The sequence below is a fragment of the Xylaria bambusicola genome (assembly GCF_022495145.1).
Source record: "Xylaria bambusicola strain CBS 139988 unplaced genomic scaffold F5B22scaffold_19, whole genome shotgun sequence".
NCBI lineage: Eukaryota > Fungi > Ascomycota > Sordariomycetes > Xylariales > Xylariaceae > Xylaria > Xylaria bambusicola.
In genome coordinates, this window is record NW_025953572.1 from 126209 (window position 1) to 147424 (window position 21216).

Sequence of the window (21216 nt, forward strand, 5' to 3'; positions counted from 1 at the left end):
CTAGATGTACTTAAGTAGATATGTGTGTATGTATATGCAGACGCCCTCTCTTAACCAACAGTGGCTGTGGTGGCAATGCTACTACACGTGTGGCCTGATTTTCGACCAGCATCACGCAAGATTATGAGGCCGAACCACATAACGACGCATGGTCAGCTAGCCGCAGACTACAAGTCGAGGCAAAATGACCTGTCACATATTATGTAAACCGTAATATACGCATGAGAGTTGCTGTGGCTCAGTATATATTCACGTACCTAGAAGCTATTGTACGTACAAATCCGACTCTACCGTATCTATTCCGTTTCCCAGATTCCTCTCCGTCTCTTCATCTTGAACGTAGGAGTGCGAAGATTGCTAATACAACCCCCCTTCCTAGTTACCCACGGCTCTTCAGACCATTATCGTACAGTACTTAAGACTAAGCATATTCGATTGATCTTACCCTACATCATTCTAGGGCGCGGGTCCCAGGGCTCAGATTGGTATAGGGTGCTACGCCATTTTGATTTTGTCATGGAGCAGGAATTAGTGCAAGACTTCAAATTTTAGTGCCCGATTATTTTTATCCAGTCCACCAGCTAGAAAATTCCGCGAAAGTGGTTTCATTTTATCGTATCGCAATTCACTCCATGAAGGACTTTACCATCTTGTCTCCCCTGCCTTTCAATTTCATGATCGACGGACCGTACATATTGGGTGTAGGGGCTGAGGACTGTCCGGCCCGCCGGTCGATCCTCGACTTCACATCGGGATAGTTTCTCATTTGCTCGGTTCATCAGGTCTAAATAGACGGCAATAGCATCCCGACGACTCCCATACCCACCACCATTTTCCTAATATGAAGTGTCTCTTGGAACTAAGCCTACTTGGAAGACTCGGTGGGTGAGTTCGTTCAGCTCTCTTCGTAATCCTACGACTCACCCTTGGATATAGCAATGCCATATCCTCTCATTCCACACGTCAGGGCCGCGTTTTGACCTTGTCAGCGCATTTCCCTGCTTGGTCAACTAACCTGCCATTGGCAGGGGTTTTAATAAGCCTTGGACGCCCAGGATATCCGACGAACGAGGTGGAGGGTCGGGAACCATAGTCCTGGTAACCCTACCCTAGCAGTTATACACAGTAGTGTATATCATTCTCGCCCGGGATGGTGGGTCAAGGTTACCCCAATATCCAGGCCAGGTGACCAATATACCGTATGCAATTCAAGTCCCTGTTGTGGAGACTTTCATGTGTAATCTGTAGGTACGTGTAGAGTCCAATCTAGTGTGCGTTGGTACCACAGAGGGAGCAGATCCGCGGTTGGCCCTACAAGGACCAGCAACCTAGATGCTGACCTCTTCTCTTGGTGGCGCTGCCCGTCACGGCTTCCCCCCGAGTGTCTTTCAGGATGGCCGTTGCCCTGAACGGAGGCTGACGAGGGGCCTGCAGCCCACCACATTGGGATCGTTGCTTCAGACTAAACCCAGCCCTTGACGTCTTTGAGTCCACGGCTAGAGGTACCTACTTATATCTACTGTTATCAACTAGGTTCCTGTCTATTATCGACGCCAGATAGGATGGAATCTTACGTACACTCAGCCTTTGGAGTAAAGAAGCGACCCTCGTTCTCTTCCAGCGTCATCTGCGGCTGTTAGAATCTACATCCCTTGTTAGTTTCAGTGCCCTTTCTTGCAAGACGTTACACAGCTTCTCCCTTTATTAGTGAACATCTCCCCGGAGTCAATCAATTAGCAGTCACTGATCCATCTCGCACAAACCTTTCGTGGCACTTCCATCATTTGTTTATCACACAAGAACACGGGGCCGTCACTTGTTATTCGTTTACCCATTCACCGCCTGCTGGCTCGTTCGCTCAGTTAATGACCCTTAGTTGAGTGACGCCTTTAAAAGACCTGCCCGGCCAAGAGATTCCCCTTCCGTCCCCTTGCTCTAGAAAAATGCATATAGAAGTACCACATACCTTCGGCAATACTGTACGGAAACGTCGCTACCGTCACCCTCTACCGCTTGTTTCGAAACCAGATAAGATACGTAAGATACCTTCACGGCGCTTTATGATGCACCCACCCGGCTGCTGTACAGATGAGAGGCTGTCAGTGTTTAACCAGTGTTCACCTCGTGGTTATATATGTGTCGTGCTTTGCTTTCCCTGTGATGACCATCGACGAGAAGATGCAGTCCAACATATTCGACAGTCACTGGTGCAGCTTGCAGCCGATAATCCGCTATTTGCTGCCAGACTATACACTGCTGATGGCATAGTTCTCATGCGACGGTCATGTCTCTATGATATCCCATTTGAGATTATACCTAGTAAGGAGGGAGAGGAGATTGACTATGAGCAATTGAGACGCGAAGGGTTCCCTCCAGAGAATTTCATCAAGCCCCGTTACGGCATCCCAGGCCTTGCCGGTTCTAATTGCGGCCCTATACCGGTGTCTAAAGTCGACGTTACCTTTGCCCGTGGCGGATTGCTGCTTTCAATATTCCTTCAACACGCAGTCACTGACGGAAGTTCATTAAGAGTATTCCTAGAGGCCATCGGGAATAAGACACGGAACCTCTCCACTTACACGCCCTCTGAACAGAAATTTCGGGTTGCGAGCCCTATATTGCATACTGTAGCGAGCCGGAGGCTTTCGGAAATGGTCAGATTCAAGGAGCACATTGCCAGATGTCCCGAGTATGCAATTCTTTCAGATCACAGCGGCCCAACACAGCCTCGCTTGCAGAACCCCGACCGGCCCATTCAAGATCCGAAGAGAATAGGCAAAATCTTCGTGTTTACGGACGAACGACTCGGCGAACTTCGAGACCTCGTTCAAGCTATGAACAAATCAAACAACCGGCCGACAGCATATATGAGCCTCGCGACTCTCGCCTTTGCCCACATCACCAAGGCCCGCGTCGAAAACGAAGCATTCCCGATAGGACTCCCGCCAGGCCCATTGGCGAAGCTATGGAACTCGGTAAATTGGCGACCCAGAGCCTTCCTTGGCGCTACGGACAACTACTTCGGTAACGCCGTCTTACCGGCGGTAACCAGTGTCTCGCGAGATCGAGTCCACGCAGCGTGCGACGACGATATGGATCTCGCCTGCCTAGTGCCCATTGTTAAGGGATCGATCGACGTGGTGGACGAGGAGTACGTAACTCAGCGAATGTCCATGATGTCGCTAGCGCCCGACCCACGTCTAGTGGGTGTTAATTACGACCCTCGTTCACCAGAGATGCTTGCCTTCAACACTTGGCGCCATTTCGGCGCTGATGTTGAATGGCATATTCCCGGCGTGCCCGTCACCAAGCCAGACACAATCAGGAGAGCGACAGGTGGTTGGGGGCTTGGTACGGCACTTATTCTACCAGCTAAGAAAGAATCACGGAAGCAGGAGTTGTTTGTGAGCTTGTCCGTAAACGCCATGCAAGCGCTTTGTGAGGATGAGAGGTGGATGCGATGGGTTGACAGGACCATTGGTTGATGAATTTGTATGCATGATTACTAAGGAACGGCGCACTGGAATTGGAATACCCCGGAATCGAAACATGTACTATTTTCTCATGAGCAACATCTCTCTAACTATTTCTATAATGCTATACGCGCGAGATACACGACTTCAAACCGCTAGTAACGATTTCATGCTCTTTTAACTTCTGCCATTCAACAGTGACTAAACTTTGTCCATTATGTTCCTTGGGATGCCCCATCGCGTACGATATTGGTTAGTCGCGGGCGCTGCGCTTGAAAATTGCTTGGCTGGCGCCACTTTTTTGGCTTGTGAAATCCACCGTAATATCACCATCGTGTACTATGTACTATGTAGGTAATACACGAGCAGACAGAAAATTAGAGGAAGACGAAATATCGTAGGTATTAGAAGCCATGTACACTTCTAAGAATGTTCATGATTTACAGTATGTACGTAATTCGTCATCCTCATCTCTACCTACCCATTGATATCATATTGCCATCCCTGGGTGAACGTTCGTTAGTTAGCTAGGTGACGCAACTCGGCACGCTCCGTATCACCCAACCTGTAAATGTAAGTAGATAGATCGGAAATTCACGACCCGCTCGACTTGCTACAATTATTGGCATATCTGCTTGGCTAATGACTGCAGCATGTACGGGGTACAGATTCACCATCATTAGCAAACATGTAGTTCGCATATCGTACGCCAACGTAGCGCTGGTCACAAGTTAGCGGAAACCAAGCAATAAAGTAACTACTTGTAGTAACAGAAGCGAGCCCTCAAAGACCCCTGACCAGCTTGTCCTCGAAGGCGGTTCTAAAGCGGGCAATGGTGGTCATGCCAAGCCCGTAATCATTGGAACTTTGTATGTACGCACAGTTCAAGGCTATCTGGTTACACTAGAGCAGAACCATACATAGCAAAGAAAGGCAATGGGGTCTTGAACGGGCAGAGAATCTAGCGTGAGAATTCTGTGAAGTGGGTGGGGGGGCGTAGAAGGCGAAGCTTTTAGTCTTGGCTAGGTATAAGCATCGGATACTAATCACACCCCTCGTGGCTTAAAACGGAACCTACTCAACCAATCGCTCTGTGAGAATCGGCAACTCTAATTACCGGAAGTGTGAACCCGGGTATCCGAGCTCCAAAGAAAAGAACAAAAATTGGGGGACCAACACCGGGTATCGTTGGGTCTTACCCGGACGGTACAGTAGCGTGCGTACACAGTAGCGTGAGTCTAAAGACATACCCGTAGTGTGTAAGTCGTTTCCTGAGTCTTTCGAGAACAGAGGGAGAAAGGATCGAAGAGGCTCCTGACTCCAGGAACAACAAGTTAGGAAAAAGAAACTACAGATATGCACACTATGACATTGCACGCGCCATACTAGACTATATGTACAATCCCATGCAGCAAAACCAAGGCACTAGCGATGTACTAAGTATGCAGACGGCAGGCCCCTTGACCGAGGCCATCTGCAGTGGCCGAACGAACATGCAGGTTGGAGTGGCCGAATATCCACTTTGCTAATAACTGAACGTATATATATCTTTAATTCCACATCAAGAAACGGCTTACGAAAGATGAAATAGTATGTCTACTCTTTTCTACCGAAGAGAAGCCACTCTGATTTCACAAGCTTTATGATAGCTAGTTGTGACAGCAAACTGTACCCACCTAAAAGTTTCTACATCGTCAGGCTGGACGATAGTGATGGAGGGGGAGGTTGAACACTGCCACACCTACCAAGTTGTATCGGTAATTCTTGCGCGAGAAGACATAGTGCTCTGGAACTAGATGATACCTGTTTTGGAAAATGAGGTCTTTTTCCCAAGATAAAGAGGGGAAAGGGGAGGGCTGAGGTTGAGTTGAATGCCATCCATCACGAACGGTTGGAACATTTGCCACCGATGCTAGCTAACAGGCGGCTTTCAACAAGTTTCGGGGGCGTTTTTCGGTCAACGCATTGACTACCCAATCCAGCCCATGACACTATCTATTAGCCGGTCTTACCGTTGATCATTCAGCTTGAGAGGGTGACTTTCTCTACAGTCGGCAAAGTGTCAAGATGCAGTGATGATTATTCAACTCCGTGGATTACATATCATAACATCCTGGCTGATGGTGTGGAAGTCTAGCTGTAAAAGTCCTCAGATCCGAACGAATATTACCATGAGGAAAGCTGTACATGTATGATACTAGTGTAGTAGTCAGGTGTGCGGGTTCCAATTCGGCACTTGTGGTTGCTGATGTATCACAATTATTGATGTGGAGGCCTTTTGTTCTCCTCTCCTCGTCAGGTCTCGAGACATAGCTCTTACCTGCCTGCCTATCACCAATTCATCGTATCAGCTTGTCTGTTCGGTACAGGGGCCATCGAGATGCATGACAGACGTGGCTACGTCAAGAATTGCCTTCATCCCCTCCAAACCTCTCTTAGAAACACGTGGGGAGGTTCCGAGCCGCATGAAGACAGTGCAAACCTACCTGTCCCTGAGAGTCCGGCACTAACAACTTGTTTTCGTGATTTCCGACGTATCATTTTCGCACGACATCACCTCCGCGTGCCAGTTAATCGCCGACTATCAAAGCATATCCATGTAGGAACGCGAAGTTACATTGGATGGGGTATGTTCTTGCAAGCTAACCATGATTCTACACTACCTGGGGTTACCATGGCCCAGTCGGGAATGCTGTGAGCTCGATGAACGGTGGCTTGGCTGCTTGGTGTAGAGAAAGGCTGCATGACACAGCGCTATATACGCATCAGTATATCATTTACAGATTACAACAACGTCCATAGCTCTACGATCAACGAACCTTTTCCGTCAGCCAAAACAGGGGACATTCTTAGCGTGCCGTTTCTTCGACAAGAGACAGTTCGCTAACGTCCGGCGTGCTACTTCTTAACGGGTAAGCACGGGTAAGATATCGTACTTGTACAATCCTCGCCGGCGAATCAGAGATGGCTCAGGAGGCTAGAAGTCATTGCGGTTAGCTTTAGACTTGATGAAGCTTACGTGGAGAAAGGCTACGTCGTAGGTAGCATAGCCCGTTCGCGCCCAGAACCCGGCAGATGATCTACCTATGTCTCTCGACTTTTTGTGTAACAAACTCCACAAAATCTCTCGGAGAAATAGTAATGTGCATGACGGTATCTATGCGCTACTATCGATGTAAGTAATACAGATGACCTGCCTAGACTAGGGAGCGCAGTAGGAGGAGAACCACGTGCCAGATGTACCTCATACAAGCTGTCCTGCTCTATATTCATAGTGAAGTAATTCACACCAACAGGCCTAAGCCTAAGAGGTGGATTGGTGCTTCATCGCCAGAGAGGAGTGCAGTCAAGATCAGCCGACCGTTTCCGTCCGATGCCCAGCATAGATTTGGTTGAATATCAACCCACTGTTATCAATATTTAACAGATACGCCAATTAAAGGTCTGTATAGGTATATCATATGAATACTGATACAATAGCCTCATCTGTAATAGTATGACACTCTATCCTCAACATAGATTAGGTAGCTCTGAGCATTGGGCCATACGATACTACGTTACTGTGAATAAACTAGTCATACCGTTATACACATCTCTCACCTCCTGGCTCCCCCACAGCCGCTGTTGACCCTACCAACTAGTTTGCCGAATGGGCCCCGGACTAGTCATTGTGTACTGTACACGCTGGTTACCACTATGTTTACAGAATCAACTAGTTAAAATTTCAATTATAAAAAACCTTTAATCCTAGAGAAGACCTCTGACCATGGAGCCTAGTACTTGGGCTTCGGTGTCATATAAAAAACACTGCTTGAAGACCTTCAAAGGAAACCCAGATGCCGATAAAACATGAACCAGCTGACCAGTAAACCCCACCGCCATACGCTTGGATTCATGATGACCATCTCTCTCGCTATTGGTTGTATGCATCTTCTATAGGGTGGGTTAAAGCATTGGTAGTTCACACAACAATATATGGCGATAGGCAAAAGACGATGTAACAAAGGCTTGACCACGGCCATATAGCGAGGCCTTGTACAGCGAATCACACAATTTGAATAACTTAGTGCTACAGCTGCCCCATGGGGTTCGAGTTAAGCGCCCAAGAACTTGCATCTGAAAGCGCGAGACTTTATTCCACTTACGTATCCGATCACATCAAGCATGGGTCATGGGTCATAGGAACTTCTACCTAAATGTAAATTGCGCAAGTCATGTGTCTTTTGTTCACGAAACGCAATGAATGGGCAACTTGCTCAAAGAACTCAACAAGGTTATTCAAAAAATACATAGTATGAGATGATACAAGGTATTCTCAATAAAACAAAGCATACAATGCCAATAAATGATTCAAGTTGACTATTAGTAGAACCGCCAAGTGGAACTTACCTAGAATCAATGCTCTCCGTGGCTATTTACACAACGATTGATATCGTATACAAACCTGCCACCTCAGTGTTACTAGTATGGTAGATACAATCAAGAGTCCCCTTTGTGATATTAGTATATGAGCTCGACTGTAGTATCTTGTACGAATACTTCCCAAAGGGTAGTTAACGAATTAGCTGATAGAGAAAGGAGAGCAATGTAACCTCACAACTTTACAGAGCACTATAATACAAAGCTAGAACCTATAACAAGGGCAGGTGACTGGGCTTGGAACTGAAGCTATTCAGATTACAATGATCAAATAGGGCTGCAGGAGTCCCTGACCAATCAATTACTTCTTGGCCTTGGTGGCTTGATTCAACTCTATATACAGCTGGTCTGCCAGCCCAGGCCGCCTAGGTCTCGTTGGCTTGTTTCATGAAGCGAAGTCTGTATAACCTCACTTTCCAATATCGTTGAAGACCATGAACAGCCTAAAATGGCCTTCCGTACGGCTGAAGCGCAAGGGGTCCTGCATGTTCAGCTTGTACCCGTGTAACAGAACTCAACAGTGCTTAGATGCACCAAACTACCCCACTTGTAAGTCGCAGCACGTGTATCGCCATTACCGATTCTAATTCTAGTAGGAAGCGAGGCGTACTAGTAGAATTCAAAGAGATCCCTCTCTTCCAGATCTGAAATTGCAATGTAATTATATATTAATAAAGAAAAGAGAAAAGAGAGAAGCTACAGGTATCCGTTAATGACAAACTGACCTGCTCTTGTCTTATCCTATGTAACGGTGTATCGTTTTGCTCTTAGGTAAGCCATTTAGTCTACAGTCAGTTTTCCCAATCATTCCAATAACAGTTTTAAACGATATGGATCGTCAGGCAGGATGTACAAGCTATACAGTAAAAATCTCATTGTGGCAAAAATTCTAAAGGGGTCAGCGGTCTGAATGAGTTCAGACTTCTTTTGGCTATATATAATGTATCTCTTTGTTCTCCCCTCTCTGCATCTCCCCGGTGATAATATCTTGCCCTAACATGAACTGCCAAATCGTCTGAGAATCGACATGATACAAGGCATATACTTCAGCCCCCTTGCCTTCAGTGATTTTATGACTGTAGTAGGATTTCTCGCGTTTTTTATTGTTTTGACTTCAAGTGAACAAATAATACAGAACCTGAATGGTAAGAACTTCAGGTCGCATAAGATTGAAATTGTCAAGAACCAAGTTCCGCTGCACTCATTGAGAAACGCAGAGCATACTGGAGATCTTGCTCTCGACCGTTTTATGACCGTTTTATGCAGCATGCAAAGATGATATTTCAAGCATATAGTGTCAGAAGTGGAAGGCGGTGATACTTAACGATCCACATGCTGGAATGTATAAAGACCCTTCATCCTGCCCTATGGCGTACTGTAACCTAACCTTCTACTTAATCAATCTAACGGGATTACATGTACTACTCTTGACATATAGTTACCCGTACTAATTCTCAACGTTAATTGATAGTTCATTTTAGGGGTCTAGAGATTGGTAGCTCATGACAACACGAAGGTTTCATCAAGACCGAACACCAAGAACGATCCCCACTATGGGCATCATTGAAACAATTCAAAGATAGTCGGCTGACAAGAGGCTTGACTAGTCCGTCAGTTCTTCGTATGCAAATAAGACTCCTTCACTGTGGAAGCTATCTTACATATCCTAATATAAGCATGGTAACATCTTCCTATCGTTATGTATAGGAGATTCCTACTATAACCTTTTGACCATTTAGGCATAGGTGTAATATCTCCATCTGAGCTCAATTGAGTCATGTAACGGGCTGAGATAGGAGGATACGAACTTCCCGGAACGCACGGAACAACCTCTGGCTTAATCAAGATATTGCCCAATAAGCTACATGTATCGAACAATGTGGCAGTTGAATAGGAATGACAGCCATGGATAAACATTACCCAGATTTTTAAAGCACCAAACTCGCAAACAAAATCCAGGATATTCTCTGCTTGGACTAGTATAGCGCCCCTATCGGATTTACTGAGGGAGAGAAATTATTAGGGCCGAGCTGTGAAAGGATCGTCTATAATACCGGAAGATCTTTGAAACACCCGTAGGAAGAAAAATCGGAGACTCTTCTCCTCAACTCGGCGTGATGTTTGCGTGGCACGGCCGGAAAGACCCTGGCCAGCAGTCGGGAAAACTTACCTTCCTAGTTGTGAGAGAAAGTACAGTTACTAGCATGCATGAAATACGTCCCCAGTTGTTGGAGAAGATGAACGTACGACCAATCCTCGGCTGAGGCTGGTCAACATACGATACATCCGTTATTGCCATGGATGACCCTAGATCTCTGATCTGTGAATACACCCCAGAACATACGAAGTATGGCGTGGAGAGAGATCAATAAGACGTAATTCTTGTCACGGGAACAGGACTTATTGGCAAGTTCCGGAATATGACCTAGGTGTGTTTTCTGCAGTCATGGGAAGAAATTCCAGATAGACTTCCCTTCCGAACTTTGAAATTAAATTATTGCACACCTTGTGCATTGATCTTTCTTGCCAGACCCAAAGGTCAACAGAGAACTTGTGACTACAAGTGATATTATCGGAACGATAGAGATAAGGAATATCTAAAAGGGAATATATATCCCTGAAGGACCTCTGCTTTAGGGCCGGGTACTTTATCTGTGGATCAGATCAAGGACTAGGTTGAGACTTGAATTCTTTTGCATACAATTCGAGCGCCTCTAGTGATGCTCATCCTACTACTCTCGTCAGCGGCGCTTGATGCATCGACGGCAACCCTAATTTAAATGTAAAGCTGGTGACTGGCTACAAAATATGTCCCGTGTGTGCAGCGCTCAAGCAGCAAGCACGAATATAACGCGACCATATTACCCCGGATTTACGCCATGGACCATCATTTACAGTCAATACGGAACATAGAACTCTTCGAAAGTTGAATGGTGTCCAGTATTAGCCGCCGGCAAAATGGGGCTCCCTTAATCTGGTTTCCCCGGACCAATTTCCTCACCAAGCGCCGGCAAAATTCAGCCTCAATGAGATGGATGGTGATAGTACATTAATTAAATTATCGAAAACCGAGGCGAGATGTCTTTGCACCGTTTTGCCGTCCAGCTAACCGTTACGTGGGTTTCAACTCACGTATATAGCAGCAAAAGGCACTTCCAGAAGCTTGAAGCTTAGCCATCTCGACACCCACTCCACCGATCAGCGAGAAGTTCAAGTCGATATACTCACTCGAAATGCTGTGTTCAACGCTCCTAGTTACCCTTGCGGCGGTGGTCGGCGCCATCGCCTCCCCCTTGGACCTCATCACGCGCACGTCGCCCGGCACGGGCACACACAACGGGGTATGCGATTATCCTGGATCACCTCTACACGCATTCTGAGATCATGACTAACGCCTTGCCTTCGGGTTGGTGCTTGAATAGTTCTTCTACTCGTTCTGGACAGACGGCCGTGGCTCCGTAAACTACAACAACGGCGCGGCCGGGTCCTACGATGTGACCTGGAACAACGTAGGCAACTTCGTGGCCGGAAAGGGGTGGAAGCCAGGCGCGTCTCGCGTGATCTCCTACAATGGAACCTGGAATGGCGCCAACGTCAACTCCTATCTCTCTATCTACGGCTGGACGCGTAACCCGCTTATTGAGTACTACGTTGTTGAGTCCTACGGCACGTACAACCCGTCCTCGGGCGCCCAAAGGCGCGGCACCATCCAGTCCGACGGCGGCACCTACGACATCTACCAGACGCAGCGTGTCAACCAGCCTTCTATCGAGGGCACTGTGAGTCCTCCCTGCTGACTAGATGTATCGTTGTGTTAAGCCCGTACTGATCTATTCGTGTACCACAGTCCACGTTCTACCAGTTCTGGTCCGTCCGCCAGCAGAAGCGGGTCGGTGGCACGGGTGAGCAGCACATTTCTCATTCTACCTTATCTTATTCTTCTCGCGTTGGTCACGTCGATTCCTCTCGCTAACTAGCTTCCCCAGTCACCATTCAGAACCATTTTGACGCCTGGACGAACGCCGGCCTAAAGCTCGGCTCTCACGATTACCAGATCGTCGCCACTGAGGGATACCAGAGCAGTGGCTCGGCGAAGATCCAGGTGTTGCAGTCCTGAGACATCGCCTGCTATTAGGAGGTCTGCGGCCAAAAGTATAGTCGAGGAGTCAGTTGATCGAAGCTTGGCGGATGACGAGATGAGGAATTGTGTTCGTTGCTTACGGGAGATGGTGAGCACTGTTGTACATAGCGTATGAGACGTAGCAATAAGCTCAAGGAAAACGTTTATATTGCGCTGTCCCCACTTGTACTGCTATTGCCGACCCTATTCGTGTCCGTATCGCTGGATAATGGCAGGCATATCGAAGAGGAACATGTCGGAAAGAACAACAGGACCTACCACATGACCGATATCTTTGGTATATCATGATTGGGAGGGCTGAGCATTGATCGTACACATACGAGTTATATAGGAGACACTCACTAGGGACCTGAAACGCCGATGTTCACACCAGCTTCACTGAACACGTCTTCTTCGACAGAAAGAGGCGTTGGCAATAACTGTTTTCTACCGGATCATGTCACACGGGTATTCTGCAAAGGATTCCAAATTCTAAAGAATTGTGTGACATCATAACAATTAAGGTTCCGTCATATCTTCGTGGTGGAAGCGATTACTGATCGCTCACTATTGTACATTGTAAACCGTTTTGGGAGTGGAAAAACTACACTGAGAGAATAAGCACCTCCCGAATATACAACATGTGCTGCAAAGCACCAACCTCAATCGCCCCCTTTCAGGATCAAGCCACCTAAGCCGCGACGAAGTCCTTGACACTATTCAACCAGCTCTGATACTCCCGCTGCTCTTTTGTGTCCATGTAATCAGCAACGAAGAGGCCCATAGACTGTGAGATACCACGCTCCTCAAGGTAGCGCTCCAACAAGAGTTGCAAGTCCTCATCCAGACTGCCGAAGGGTGGGCCGGGATAGGCGTCCCGAGCGCCGTGGTCGGCCTCAGCAGACGAGCTGTGTGCCATCTTGGGATCCTTATAGTAGTAGAAGTTTTCGACGAGGATGGCTCCATCTTGAGCGACAGCCTCAATGTTCAATGCGCCCTTGTTGGGCTTCTCCACAACAATGTTCAGGCGGCAAGGAACGACACTTTGGCTAGGTTCATCCTCAAGACCATCCTCGGCCTCGGTGTCGGCAAGCTGCTTGCCCTCGGGGGTATCCAACTCTTCGTCGGTCAGTGCGCTGTCCTCGTTGTACATGTCCTGCTCGTAGTTGGCAAGATCCGCGATAGAGAACGAGACAGTGATGCTGCGAAAGACAAGTTAGACCATATTGCACCCACTCTGTCCCACCATGTAGATACTACTCACGTTTCATCACCGAATTTGCGCACTAGATACACATCTTGCTTGCCGGGCTCGTCCTTGACTTCGTAGGGGCTGTTCTCCAGGAAGTCTTTGATGCTGGCAGGGAGCTGCTCGTTCTGCTTCAACTCATTCTCAAATTTTACTTCGCTTTCAAGCTTGGACACTAGCTCCCGGTCAGCTTCGTTGGCGGGCGCTTGTCTTAAGGGTGTCGACGAGAAGGTCGCGGCCAACTGTGGTGTGCGCAGAGGTGCCCTAGTTGTTCTCAAGAGTGAGCTTGGCTGGGCGATTCTGGTCTGTCGGATGGCGGCTGAATTCATACGGCTCAGCGAACGAGGCGCCGAGCGCACAGCAGCTCGAAAAGACATCATGTTTTCACTGAATAGGTGGGAGGGAAGACGAATATAGGGACCGGTATATATATGGCTTGATGTTACAATTGAATAGGTAGTGAAGCCTTTAGAATCTTGGAAGCCATCCCACATATGCAATGAGAATTTCCTTCACCATCAACCAATCAGGTTGGGGAGATCCACTAGCGGGGGAAGCTCGATAGGTACATATACCCACTTTGCCTATTTTGTCTTTAAGTGGTATTGGAAAATCATACCTGAAAGGTACCTTAGTACATGGAGATGGGTACTGCACAGACCCGACCTTTCGTTGGTGATGAATCTCGGATTATGTCGAGTATTAAGACAACAAAATTCAACCGGCAACCTGCCTAGGAACACGAGTCTCACTTTTTTGGACCTTTCTTCTGTATGATATCTGATGTGATCGCCAATGAATTGCACCATTGAAAAGCTGTTACTGTAGTGCACAGCTTCACGATCAGCCACTCACCCAATGTCTCCCAGGAACGTGTCACCGAGAATGCCAAGCTACGTCCGCCAACCAGAAAAGCCTTTATTCTGGCCACGATGGTATTCGCAAGACCCGCCACTCTTGGTATGACCCATTCGCCGCTCCCGCAGTCGGCCACGTAGGGTGACGACGATGATCCCTAGAGTGTACCTGGAGTCTGCTTCTATGAAGGAGATTGATACCTAACGTGCATACTTTATAAGCAGTGTGTATGTAGGTAGGTGTTGATGCAGATTCTGGACCCGGTCTATGTAGGTACCAACACAGCAGGTAGGTAGGCATCTGGGCTCAGATACTATGCAGACACCTACCTACCCACGTGCTGCATAATCCCGACTAGAGTTTCAAGTAGAACGTCACGTTATGTATGGAGACGAGCATCCCACTACTAGCAAGATAAGAGAACAAACTTGTTTAATCCGCCCTCTTCCTGCTAGCCAACAGATCAGCTAGAAAAGAGCCGCCAAACAGGCGGCTCGAGGAACCTTGAAGAGGAAAATGTTAAGGAAGGCCATATCTCAGCTTCCAATCCCGCCGACCCCGACGCGTGCGGAAGAAAAGGTCTCATTGTGACATTGCCGCTCCCACGACTCCTTCACACGAAAGTGGGAGAAAAGAAGTCGGCTTTTCATGCCATCGTCGGCATCGTGTTCGCTTCAAAGCTCATTTTGGTCCTAGAAAACCACCTCCCTTTGCGCCATGGCTCGCTGTGACGCAGTAACCCTCCTTATCCGTTTCGCCAAGGGTTACCTGGCTCTTCATCGACTGTGTGATGCTTGATTGAAATATAGAATGTCAAAATATGCGGGAGTTGTTCATGTCATGTTCATCCTTAGCGACCGCCTATATACAACCCAGTTGACATTGTGCCTGCAGTTCCAACATTGGTAGAGCGACTCGTTAGTTTTGCGCCTGTTTTTGATGCCTCTCCCGCAAGAACCGAAAATGCCTTTCTTAGTTGCCGAGCATGGCTTCTCAGATATGAGAATAGTTTCCTCCTCGGCGCATAAGCAGCAGGTTCTCAGATGTGTGATGTAGCTGCACATGCCTTGAGAAATATGTTAGAATTCTTCTTGAATATTGCATTCCAGAGAAAACGCACCGCTGAACTGTCTGGCGTATATTTTTGGCTGTGAAAATATCTCAACGGGAGGAATTACAGCACATGGTGAACGTGAGATGTTGTGAAGGGCTCGGACTGTAACACATACCCACGATATATATTTATACTTCCAGATCATGCTATCTGCTTTGCGTTTAAATGGAGCTTGCGTAGCGTTCCTTTGCCACGCACTCCTGATTCTACTGCTGGAGATGCGTCGCGACACCCAAGGAGCCAATAGGGGGTGCAACAACATACATATTGGTTGCTTCATTCAATAAAACCGGGACCAGGATGTGGTGCGTGCCTAGCCACGGCAGTAGTCATTATCAAATGGGAAATGTTGGCACATGAAGGTGCAAAGCTCATCGGATGCTTGACATACGCGCGCGCCCTTTCAACGATGAGATTCTAGTAGTCCAGAAAAGGGTGATTCAGAGTCACAGATATCAAGTTATAAACACCAAGGCTTGATTGGAAGGTCTATTGGGACTATCACTTCTGGTATTTGGGCCGGAGTGGTATGAGCCGACGTTTAAGACCCAGAAGAGATGGGTGTATCTGAGCGCTGTGATCGCCAGCTTCTTGCCTGGTCGAAGTTCGCAAGATTATAGTATCTTGTATACACTCGTCCGACAGATAGTATGACAATGTGGCGGCATATTTAGCACTCAGTGGTATCCTGTTTCTGGTGATGAGCATCAGCTGGCGAAGTTGACCGGGTCGGCGAGAGTCTCGGACAACTACTCCAACTGCAGTCCCATCCCTCTAGGCGAATCAGCGTGGAGATTGCCAAGGTTAGGCACAGTAATGAAACTACATGGCTTGAGAAGATAAGACACCTCAAGTCGGATAGCTTAGCAGCCCGAGCGCATTCGCAGACGTGACTGGCGTGAAACAAGCTGTCGCTGATGTACCTACGCCGCGACGGATCCCGGAAGTTTGCGATTGCGGGTCTGAGCAATCGAAGACCGGGCAAGCCCTGCAAAGGCGGCTGCCTGCACCGGTGGGCGGCGTGCTTGCAGATGGACAACAAATAGCAAGATTAGCCGAACTTGGCACAGATCCAGCTGTACAGCGAGGACCTTCAATGTTAAACTGCGGGGTAACAAAACATTTACAATCGTCCGATGGCTTAATGGTCGCCTTTGGGCGGAAAACTGGCGGGTTTGGTCGTACCATCAGATTGTATCCTCGCCCATTTGAATATCGTCAGGTACGACCAGGAACCCTCCCATTTCTGCACGAGGGTGGCGTTCTCTTGTGTATCGAGAACCGGCAAGACTGGAGGACTCGTGTGAGATATGACATTGGCTGATGGACATGGCGATACTCACGAAACCCATTTTGATACTCTTTCTGTAGATGAGCAATCTTGACCTTTAGAAGATCTTCTCTGGCCTTGGCGGGTTGCCCTGGCCGACGGGCCTTCTTTACTTCATCGAGTTCCTCATCGTACTGATGAATATACCTGTCTCAATATGAGCGGAAGTCTTAATCAAGTCTGAATCTGGAAGCACATGCGTTTTAATGAGTTCATGTATAACATCAACACCAAGTGGTTGGCCATCGTTTTGCTTCAGTGCTTCCTGAAAGAATGTGACCCGCTCGACTGGAAGACCAAAAGTTAGCCAATCGACTTCTTGCCGTCGGCACGGCTGGGACTTACTGTACGGCTGATCCTTCTTTCTCCTCGCTGCAGCAATTTTCTCTAATTTCTCATCTCTCACTTGTGCCCGATGAAGCCTTTTGGAATCACGAGAATACTGGTGCAGAGATTCGACAGCACCCTTTTTCTTCGCGATAGCTTTGCGCGTACGTTCTAGGCTCTTTGGCATTGTGAGGGAGCTAGGGCTGAACAAGACTGATTGTAGAGATGGAAATTAAAAAAGAAAAAAGAAAACTTATACTACTGATCTTTAGGAATATGAACTTTGCGTGTATAGATAGATAGATATTGTGATTTAGATTGATAAGGTAGGGAGCTTGGTGGGGTGAAAATTGGCAGGGTGCACTGGCTCAAACTTAGAATGGTCAAGATCATATCATGGCATATATGCATAAGCTATCAACCGAGTTATACTTGTAGAGCAATCTTCTGATATACCGAGGTGCCTTATCTACTTATCCATTTATCCAACCTGGAGCCAACCCCACGTTGCTCTGGAAATAGAAACACTCGGGGCAAGTCGCGCTTTCACGACGCGCTCTCGACAACCCCCTTCGGTCTTATCGATTGCGTGCACGCCTCAGCATCTGCGGGCTCCCTTTTCTGTGAGCTGCTTCCCTTCCACACCAGCTAGCGCCCTGTTGTAATGGACTGATTGAAGCCCCGGCACTTTGTCGTTGCTGTGGAATTGTTGCATTGCTTCTCGTTGCATTTTATCTTCTTCCTTTATACCCCGTAGCCTCATCGCCTGATTTACTACATATCCAAGCCTTTTCTCGTGAATTTTCGGGGTGAATCTTGGCGTGTTTACTTGGGTCACAACCCGCACCACTACGGTACTTCACACCACTTTGCTACGTCGCGTCTCTTAAAAGCCCTGCCACTCCAAGGCCCCCGTATAGATTCAATAGCTGCCTCGAAATTCTACTCCGAGCAATTCGGTTACTCGCTGGACAGTTAATTGACAGCTGTCTGATGGCAACCTACTGAATACTGGAAATCTGGGCTACTGGGCCGCTGTTCACGCTAACACCTGCTTAAGAGATGGGTATCCAGGGTAGGCCACTGCCATGCCTCCGAATTGACTATTATACTGACTTGGCCAAGGATTATTGCCGTTGCTGAAGTCGATACACCGACCTACGGAATTAAAAAAATTCAGCGGCGAAACTTTCGGTGTTGACGCTTATGGCTGGCTGCATCGAGGTGCTATTTCCTGTGCTATTGAGCTTGCGCAAGGCAAACCAACTAGAAAGTAAGTCGACACAGCAACATTATTTTCTATGCGGAACCACCTCGCTTATACTCTGTTTCAGATATGTCGACTTTGCTATGAACCGTGTTCGGATGCTGAAGCACTTTGGCGTGACCCCTTACCTTGTCTTTGATGGTGATTTTCTACCTAGTAAAGCTGCCACGGAGGCCTCGCGCTCAAAACGAAGAGAAGATGGTAGGAAGCTAGGATTGGAGTTATTGAAGGCTGGGAAGCCTTCACAGGCTCACCAAGAACTGCAAAAAGCTATTGATGTTACTCCTGAAATGGCTCGCCACCTTATCGAAGCATTGAAGGCGGCGAATATTCCTTATGTGGTAGCACCATATGAAGCCGACGCGCAGCTTGTCTACCTTGAACGTCAAGGGATCACCAGCGGCATTATCTCTGAGGATTCGGATTTGCTGGTCTTCGGTGCTAAACGGCTCATTACAAAGCTAGACCAGTATGGACAGTGTGTGGAAGTTAATCGTCGAGACTTTAATGCTTGTCGTGAGGTATCACTCGTTGGCTGGGATGATAGGCTTTTCAGGCATATGGCGATCCTGAGTGGATGTGATTACCTCGGTAGTATCCCTGGCTTGGGATTGAAGACGGCGCATCGATTGCTCCGGAAGCACAAAACAGTCGAACGGGTAATACGGACGCTTCAGTTCGAGGGCAAACATCGTATTCCAGCCGACTATCTGACACTATTCCACCAAGCAGAGCAAACGTTTTTGTACCAGTGGGCATTCTGCCCAACGTCTGAGGAGCTTGTCAACCTTGCTGTTCTTCCACCCGACCTCGCGCTCGACCAACTTCCTTTCATCGGCTCTCCTGTAGAGCCTCAGCTTGCTCGACGAATTGCCAGCGGAGATGTCAATCCCATTACAAAACGGGAAATTGTTATTTCTACACCATGCTCCCCTAGGAAACGCACCGCATCCGCCGCCCAACGCAGCAGCACCGTGCAGTCACAAGGTCTTCGAGATACGCCTAAAAAACCTATCGATGCCTATTTCAAAGGATATCGCCGCTTGCCCCTTGGGGAGATGGATCCAAACTGTTTCAATGTTAATCCAAATAGGGTGACTAGAGAAGGCACTCAACCGATTGTCTTTCCACTTCCAAGACCATATATCGATGATGCCGAATCGACAGCATCTGATCCTCTCCGTACATATATAGACAGGGGCGGGCGTTCCTCAAGTGTGTTGCGCCGACGGACAGAGCCAATTTCTAATTTACTCGCTGGTGATGGCCGTTCTTTGATATCGAGCTCGCGTCGAAACACTACTGGTCCTGGAGCCGAGGTTTCTAGGCTTCCAGACAATTCTGCTGTGGGAATTAGCCCTCGGCCACCTAAAAAGGCACGCCTCTGTAACGATACCGCATTGGAATCGAATACTGGAGAGGAAACGAGTAAATTTTTCTCGCCAAGTGGCTCAAATCCCCGAAAAGCAACCAAGGGGCAAGGTTATCTGATGTCGGACGATTCCGTAGAAGAAGCACTGAAAGAACTACCAGACTTGGATGGATGGTCTACGGGGCCCGACCGTCGCAAGACGATTGCAGTGTTTCAGAGTCACTCAGATACTGTCGAGATAGACTCGAAAGCTGGGCCAGCCTGCCTATCAGAAGCGACACATGGGCAACCGGAGACTGTCATTCCCGACACGCCTCCGAAATCTAAGTTGAGCCGTTTTAATTACACGCCTAACGTTTTCCCTCGCGAATCACAACCAAGTAGGCTGCCACGGAGACAGAGTTCAAACTCGTCTGCAAGGAGTTCGCTCATTTCTTTGACACCGTTCTCTGCGTCGTCAAGTCAGCCATCTACCGCTAAAACCACTCCAGCAACACCACGGCTTACGCCACTACAACAGCTTGAAAGAAGGGCTCTTGGTAAAGGCAAGGAATCGCCAACATCGAAATTTGCGGCAACTCGAATGCCTAAACGATCTAGCCTCGGCCGAATGAGCCTAGACTCGATTCCCGTCAACCCAGCTTTTGTGCCACTACCGCCAGTCGATCTCGCAGAGGTGGAAGCGTTGAATGGCCCTCTTGGTAGCGAGGATCTTCTGGTACCCGAGAGTGAGACGGAAGAATTGGAAGCAGTGTCCGAATCTGAGAACAAAGACCCCAGAGGGAAGACGAATTGTAGGACAATGAACTTGTCACAATACATATTTACTGCGAACTGAGAGGTGGTACTTGGGGGTTTTTCGTCATGGAGCATAAATGGTGCACGGGTATGCATAGCGTGGCGTTTTGGTTGTGTTTCTGTCAGTTTATAGTATAATACATACTCAGTAGGTATGCTCGCTTTGTAAGCGCCAGATAGTGGTACGGTACACACCAGTCTGTTGAGATAACTGTCAAGTTTATATTACGAGATACCCTTCGTTGTCACTTAAAACTCTACGCCAATGCCTATGCCGTGACGATGCTTATTCACATGGTAGTAAGCTTTAATAGGACGACTGTCGTTCTTTGGGTAATTAGAGTACTATGCTTATCTCAAGAGCCGTGATCTAGGCTTTACAGATTGTATCGCTCTATATATTCGTTTCTAGTTAACCGCTTTTGAATCTTGCAACTTTAGCGAGGCTTAATATCTAGAGTTTTTTCGGATATTGATGAGCAGAGGACTGATGCAATAGGTATACCTATGTACTTATAGTAAAATTCGAAGCTGAAATAGCTTTGTATTATATCCCCCCCCTTTCTCACATTCTCCCCTATGTCTTGCTTCCTGTCTTGTCAAGTTTGAGAGATGGCAGTCTAGTAGCTAAGTACCTATATATGTTCCATGGATGATACCTGTACTAATAGATAAGTAGATAGGTACATAGTACATTGTATGACTCGGTGCTGCCGGAGGTCCATATTGCCAACATACCTAGCTGTTGCGTCACTATTATGGGGCTCAAGGGCCCTATGTTAAGTGGCTGCATATGTACTATGTACTCTATGTCCGAGTAACCTTGGTACTTGCCTACGGACCTACGGTACATACATACCTAGGTACATAGGTATGTACTTAGGCAAAC

The 21216-nt window shown here is 47.7% G+C and overlaps 6 protein-coding genes across 6 annotated transcripts; 3 read left to right on the plus strand and 3 right to left on the minus strand.

The window, feature by feature from the left end:
* Nucleotides 1-1500: 1500 nt before the first annotated feature.
* Nucleotides 1501-3867, plus strand: F5B22DRAFT_137591 (uncharacterized protein). The gene is made up of 2 exons (XM_047969011.1): nucleotides 1501-1654; nucleotides 1877-3867. The coding sequence occupies exon 2, from the start codon at nucleotides 1944-1946 to the stop codon at nucleotides 3483-3485; it is 1542 nt and encodes a 513-aa protein (XP_047831018.1). The 5' UTR covers nucleotides 1501-1654; nucleotides 1877-1943; the 3' UTR covers nucleotides 3486-3867.
* Nucleotides 3868-10404: 6537 nt separating this feature from the next.
* F5B22DRAFT_605544 (xylanase) lies at nucleotides 10405-12184 on the plus strand. The gene is made up of 4 exons (XM_047974852.1): nucleotides 10405-11233; nucleotides 11315-11671; nucleotides 11740-11794; nucleotides 11879-12184. The coding sequence occupies exons 1-4, from the start codon at nucleotides 11126-11128 to the stop codon at nucleotides 12007-12009; spliced, it is 651 nt and encodes a 216-aa protein (XP_047831019.1). The 5' UTR covers nucleotides 10405-11125; the 3' UTR covers nucleotides 12010-12184.
* Nucleotides 12185-12441: 257 nt separating this feature from the next.
* On the minus strand, nucleotides 12442-13719 carry F5B22DRAFT_605545 (mitochondrial glycoprotein). The gene is made up of 2 exons (XM_047974853.1): nucleotides 13277-13719; nucleotides 12442-13214 (listed from the first exon to the last, which is right to left on the minus strand). Exons 1-2 carry the CDS (start codon nucleotides 13639-13641, stop codon nucleotides 12704-12706), a joined length of 876 nt encoding a protein of 291 aa, XP_047831020.1. The 5' UTR covers nucleotides 13642-13719; the 3' UTR covers nucleotides 12442-12703.
* A 966-nt stretch (nucleotides 13720-14685) lies between these two features.
* Nucleotides 14686-15623, minus strand: F5B22DRAFT_137665 (uncharacterized protein). The gene is made up of 3 exons (XM_047969013.1): nucleotides 15349-15623; nucleotides 15240-15267; nucleotides 14686-15185 (listed from the first exon to the last, which is right to left on the minus strand). Exons 1-3 carry the CDS (start codon nucleotides 15511-15513, stop codon nucleotides 14953-14955), a joined length of 426 nt encoding a protein of 141 aa, XP_047831021.1. The 5' UTR covers nucleotides 15514-15623; the 3' UTR covers nucleotides 14686-14952.
* Nucleotides 15624-16157: 534 nt separating this feature from the next.
* Nucleotides 16158-17258, minus strand: F5B22DRAFT_137635 (translation machinery-associated protein 16). Its single transcript, XM_047969012.1, has 4 exons — nucleotides 16909-17258; nucleotides 16764-16851; nucleotides 16577-16710; nucleotides 16158-16523 (listed from the first exon to the last, which is right to left on the minus strand). The coding sequence occupies exons 1-4, from the start codon at nucleotides 17075-17077 to the stop codon at nucleotides 16375-16377; spliced, it is 540 nt and encodes a 179-aa protein (XP_047831022.1). The 5' UTR covers nucleotides 17078-17258; the 3' UTR covers nucleotides 16158-16374.
* A 207-nt stretch (nucleotides 17259-17465) lies between these two features.
* On the plus strand, nucleotides 17466-20582 carry F5B22DRAFT_605555 (uncharacterized protein). Its single transcript, XM_047974854.1, has 3 exons — nucleotides 17466-17965; nucleotides 18016-18163; nucleotides 18225-20582. The coding sequence occupies exons 1-3, from the start codon at nucleotides 17953-17955 to the stop codon at nucleotides 20365-20367; spliced, it is 2304 nt and encodes a 767-aa protein (XP_047831023.1). The 5' UTR covers nucleotides 17466-17952; the 3' UTR covers nucleotides 20368-20582.
* The last annotated feature ends 634 nt before the right edge of the window (nucleotides 20583-21216 follow it).